The 6,000-nt window shown below is 33.6% G+C and overlaps 1 protein-coding gene across 3 annotated transcripts in view; it reads right to left on the bottom strand.

Annotated features, from left to right (window-relative positions):
- Positions 1 to 3,113: 3,113 nt before the first annotated feature.
- LOC109827698 (protein ACCUMULATION AND REPLICATION OF CHLOROPLASTS 3) overlaps positions 3,114 to 6,000 on the bottom strand; it is a 42,310-nt gene continuing 39,423 nt past the window's right edge. For all 3 annotated transcript variants that reach the window (XM_020394711.1, XM_020394710.1, XM_020394712.1), the window contains 2 exons: positions 4,180 to 4,346; positions 3,114 to 3,725 (listed from right to left, as the gene is read on the bottom strand). In XM_020394711.1, coding sequence (XP_020250300.1) covers positions 3,656 to 3,725; positions 4,180 to 4,346 — 237 coding nt within the window. In that variant the 3' untranslated portion in view covers positions 3,114 to 3,655. The remainder of the gene's footprint in view (positions 3,726 to 4,179; positions 4,347 to 6,000) is intronic.

The raw sequence follows: 6,000 nt of genomic DNA, 5'->3' as shown, positions 1-6,000 counted from the left end.
ATATTTTATAGTATAAATATAGTATAACTATTTTTAATAACATTACTTAAACTAAGGATTATAATATTAAATAAGGTAAATTACAGTAAAATCCCATGAACTCTTAGCATTTTGTAATAAATAGACCCTATGAACTTTCGAAATCACACTAAACCCATAATAAATTTTGTAGAAAGCCCCCAACATCTGTTAGATAAATTATACCAAACCTCCAATGACTTCAAATTTCCTTTTAATGCTATTTTTAGTTCTAATTTATAGGAGTTATCTGTAAATTTTAGAAAGTTATTAGGGGCTTTCTTTGAAATAGAAAAATTATTAGGGGTTTAATGTGATTTTGATAGTTTATAGGGGCTAAAAGTTCATAAGGGTTCAATGTAATTTAACCTATTAAATAATTATAACGAGAAGTAACTACTACAATTGCAGGTATTAAGTATAACTATGTAGAGAACATCAGGAAAAAACTAGAAAGATTAATGCAGTTTAGTTAATTTAGAATTGTGATTTTGAAAGTTCATTGGGGCTAAAAGTTCATAAGGGTTTAGTGTAATTTAACCTATTAAATAATTATAACGAGAAGTAACTACTACAATTGCAGGTATTAAGTATAACTATGTAGAGAACATCAGGAAAAAACTAGAAAGATTAATGCAGTTTAGTTAATTTAGAATTAAGTTAACAACTTAATTTCAAGTTTGAGGGGTATATTTATGAGAATTTATAAAATTGATATCATTTAAGAATAATATTAGATTTGGGGGACTTATTTAAAAAAATATTAGCACTTGGCGTATCATTATAAGAAAAATATGCGGTTGTGCCTAATTTGGTCAGCACGAAATAGAATTTGCTTTTTTGTTCGTCTGTTTTAAATCTCTCTCTCTCTCTCTCATATATATATGTATCCTTGTCATAGGAGGGGATTTCCTCCTTGACGCCTCTAAAATCACATGATTGAGCGACATTATGGATGATCCGCTCCGTTGAACTTGATCTACATATTCTAAAACCCCAACACACCAAGTTTGGGGTGAACCTGTTGTCGTTTAACCCTTCATCAACTCATATCAATTTTAACGGAGTTGAGCGACATTATGGATGATCCGCTCCGTTGAACTTGATCTACATATTCTAAAACCCCAACACACCAAGTTTGGGGTGAACCTGTTGTCGTTTAACCCTTCATCAACTCATATCAATTTTAACGGAGGGTCAAACGACGATGGGTTCACCCCAAACTTGATGTGTTAGGGTTTTAGAATATGTAGATCAAGTTCAACGGAGCGGATCATCCATAATGTAGCTATATCATGTGATTTTAGGCCGTGTCCTTAAATAATTTGTGAAAAGTTCTATTCATTCAAAACCGTTAAAATTGATATGAGTGGATGAATGGTCAAACGACGATGGGTTCACCCCAAACTTGATGTGTTAGGGTTTTAGAATATGTAGATCAAGTTCAACGGAGCGGATCATCCATAATGTAGCTATATCATGTGATTTTAGGCCGTGTCCTTAAATAATTATCTAAGGCGTTACCTTAGGAACACTTATATATAAAAAAACCAATCTAATAATTTAGCCCTAATTGTGTCATATTAAAAAATATCCATGTGTCCCACTATCCTATCAAAAGATGACATATTAAAAAATAGTCATGTGTTCCACTATCCTATGAAAAGATGACATATGTACATCTATTCTTATCTTAATCTAATTAAGAATCCTCATCGAATTAAAACTATCCATAATTTAATAAAAAAATCTCGGATACATATGTTTAGTATCCCTCCTTTTATACATATTCTAAAACCCCAACATGAATAGAACTTTTCACATGGCTCGACGGAGGGTCAAACGACGATGGGTTCACCTCAAACTTGATGTGTTGGGGTTTTAGAATATGTAGATCAAGTTCAACGGAGCGGAACATCCACAATGTAGCTTAATCATGTGATTTTATCGAATTAAAACTATCCATAATTTAATAAAAAAATCTCGGATACATATGTTTAGTATCCCTCCTTTTATATATAAAGAGAAATTGGTCGTTTGCATTTACAATAAATAAATAAAATAAAAATAAATGTTTGCTATTCAAAACTTAAAATTGAGCCGTATCCTTTTATTAAGATGACATGTCTACACATAAATTTTTCTTCACCTAATATCAAATTATGTGGTAATCAAATTATGCGTACACCTAAAATTATCTTCATTTGACAACTCTTGTCAAATTAAAACTATTCATAATTAGAAGATTCTAATAATCAAATATTTTGTAATCCTAATCAAATTATGACCATCGATAACTAGAAAAACTAATAATCATGTTTCTAACTTTTATTTCTTTAATTACTCATGTTTTTCATTTTTTATTTAACCTTACATCTTTAAAAAAAAGTCCATCTTGCCCTCCTTAATTTTAAGGGGTAAATTTCACTAAAATGTCCAATAAATTTGGGCGTTTAGCACTCAATAAGTTTGGAAATTCTATTAAACCCTCTAAAGGTTTTGCTATTTGCACTTAACACCAACAATGGTATTACCCCACAGTTTTATATTGACAAAAATTATCCATCAAGGCTAACATACTTCAAATCATTTCTATTTGCAGATATACCCATAAAATTACAGTCACCCTGGGGAAAAACAGACCTCTAAAGATATGAAAACTATGAACAATCCTTAAAGATCTGAAAATTTAAAACCCCCACCCATGCCTAAAAAAAATACTTCTCATTGTGAAATTCAATAGTTTAAGGGTTTATCGACAATTAACCCTTTAACTATCAGAGCACCTCACATACTATCAAAATGAAAGGATCGGTGTTCTTGAGGAAAAAAAAAGGAAATAAACGAAAAACTTTTCTTACAAAAATTTCCCGAAATTAAACAAGACAACTAGGAGACTAGTTGCTGCCCAATCTTATGAATTTATCGGTCCATTAGCACCAGACTTTGCTCATCACCATGAAGAAATTTTGCGTGCTGTAGCAGCAAACTCTTTCAGTTTGTTCTTTCCTGCAGCCGTCGATACTTTTCTGTGTTCAGTCAATAATTATCAGGGTTAGCATACAAATATGTTGGAAGCAAAAAGAGAACTCAGATGATTCGCGCATAAGCTTTTATGCTCTCATTCATAGACCGTTATAGAGATCCATGTTTAAAAGTTCAAAAAAATTCAGTCAAGGGAACTGACGTTGATTACAGAAGAAACCAAACACATCATTGGCATCAAGTGTCAAAAAAATTGAACGATATGCCTAGTGATCCTATACTAATACAAAACCAGAAGCATGTTCAAAACGACCAAAGAATCTTCCATGTCATTCGTGCCAGAATATGCATTTTTTTTTCCATATCCTCTAATTTGGCAGAACATGCCTCAGACTCATGAAGGGCCCATCGCAAAGCTAATGCTTTTAGAATCTCTCCCCAGGGAACTTTAGCACAGCCAGCAACGTCTTTAACACTTGTAGCTCTTTATTTCCTTGTAGTACTGTAGTGTGAGAGGATTTGAGACCAAGCTTCATCCACCTCGAATTGACCATGAAATATTATCTCATCGTGGAATTACCCGAGAATCTATATGCACTGTACAAATTACTCCGAGATTAGCCCCATACAAATGAGAATGGATGGTGATCAACTATCTTTTAGGTCCCTTCTCCAGCAAAGTCCTGCTAACAAGCACACCTTCTTTCCAGACCTCAGTCCACCTGCAAAAAGTCACAATTTTAAATTCTCTCTTTATCAGAAAACATTCTTTAACATTTTCATCCTGCATTATTGTAACTTAATGTAATAACTATTCTCATGAATGTTCTTATGTACAACTGTTCTTTAAATGATTTTCTTCTACCAGTGAACACATGGCAAAACACCATATGTCTGCATGTATTTGTTTGTTTGTCTATAACCAAAACTCATCGCGATAAGAACATGCTATTAAAGGTAGAAAGAGAAAAGAAAATGAAAACATAATGTTTTAAACCTTTAAACCTTTAGTATGTAACAAGGGAAAATCCAACACAGAAATCCGAAACTCCCAACTCTATCCTCGAGATATTGAAAAAACTTGGTAAAGTAAAATTCAAGTGGAAGTTAGCACATTCCAACAAAATAATTTTTGAATCATTGTACTAATTTATAGATAACTTAAATGGTTAGTACCTTGAGCCATCAACATCTATGCATATGCATTCACCATGACGCCAACCATTTCTGAAAAAGCCAAAGAAGATGCTCCCATTATATGAATAGAATCTACCCTCTCCATTTGCTTTCCCCTTCCAAAAGTTTGCAAACCAACGATCTCCAGTATGAAAATAGAACCAACCCTGGAAGCAATAAACAATGCGCTTAATTGTTTACATCAAAAGTCTCGAGTCCAATGAATGCTTTCTGTACATTAGATACATTTCAGCATTTCTTGCCAAACAATGCGGTCAAGTGAAAGTAATTATATCAGAATTAAGCCACAATTTTTTCCTACATGTCAAGATTTTCTTCATATTTATTAGGGTTAATTGCAGTTTAATTCAAGTTTCGCCCATTTTTAGCTTTGATACCCTGAAATTTAAATTTGCCCAAATGATACCCAAAAGTTTCACCAAATTCATATTTTGTATATTACATTACATGACTATTGAAGATTCTATTTAGCAAGCATCATGTGATTACTACGTGATAATTTTTGACTCTTTTATACCCCTAAATTGAAAGGAACCCCCTCCCCACCGCCAACCCAACCTCCACCCCAACCCTCATCAATCCACTGCACACGCAAATATCTCATGATTATTGAATGAGATATCTTATACGCATTGGTGACTGTATATGACAGTTTTGGTAAAGGAAAAATCCTTGCAGTCCACTATTCATTTGGAGGATCTTTACTGTGATTTGTCAGCTTTTCTACACCAGAACAACTGATTTGGATACAGCAGACTGACACAGAAAATTCTACAAACCTCAAATCATCGGTTTGTTCGTTTGTTCACAATATATGCACACCCATGCACTGGAGAGCTGCCAGCACATCAAATTTACTGTATTGGCATCACATGGCTTCATTTGATTCTGGATTAATAGGATGTTTTAAAAAGAAAGTTTAGACTACTTGGTATTAAAACTAAATATAAGGACTTAATGTGCAAAATGGCCCCTAAATTCCTTTCCAGTGTCCTGCGAATCACAAGCCTCCGCCTCCGTTCATCCCCATAAATTTACCTCGTTTCCTTCAAACCATGAAGAAACACATCCCATAGCAACGATTTCTCTTAGAATTCTGGGTTGTGATAATAGCCTTTGATAATTGCACAATTGTATCCCATTTGCAGTTGTTGAGAACAGGTCTCTTTTCCCTCAACAAGTGCAACATATCAAAGATAACTCCCATTATTTTATACATCCTTCTTGCACCGGCTAAAAGAAGAGCATTTCATAAAGGAAAAGAACAGTGGTAATATTTAGAATGTAAAATCAAAATATATAAAAGTCTATCTAGCTAAATGCTAATTTCATAAAGTCAATGTTCACTAAGTTTTCTTTTCGATGTGCATGAAGAACACAATGGAAGAGATTGTGACAGAATGGGTTTTAAAGAAGATGAAGCAAGGATTATTAGAGGAAGAGACTGTGTTTTGGTTGTTTCCAAATCACATAAATTGGAGAAGAGAAATTTGAGGTCAGCTTTACATATAAATCCTTTTTATTTTTAGTTTAACAACTATTGTGAACTTTCTTTCTTAAAACATCCAACTAATGCATCGAAGCAAATAATGCCAAGTGGCACCAGCACGTTCAGTACACACACCTATGACCTAGACGCATGCACATGCACATGGGATACAATACCCCCCCCCCCCAACCCACCCAAAAAAAAAACCCACCCACATCAAAATTAAGCTCATATCTGTGTATTAACATAAAAAAGGAATTCAACAAAAGAAAGAGGATGAGCTAAAACTTTTCACCTGTGCTGCAAAACAC

Source organism: Asparagus officinalis, unplaced genomic scaffold, assembly GCF_001876935.1.
Source record: "Asparagus officinalis unplaced genomic scaffold, Aspof.V1 AsparagusV1_Un375, whole genome shotgun sequence".
In the NCBI taxonomy this organism is placed as follows: Eukaryota; Viridiplantae; Streptophyta; class Magnoliopsida; order Asparagales; family Asparagaceae; genus Asparagus; species Asparagus officinalis.
The sequence above is the reverse complement of the archived record's forward strand: the minus strand, read 5'-3'. Positions and strand labels throughout refer to the sequence as shown.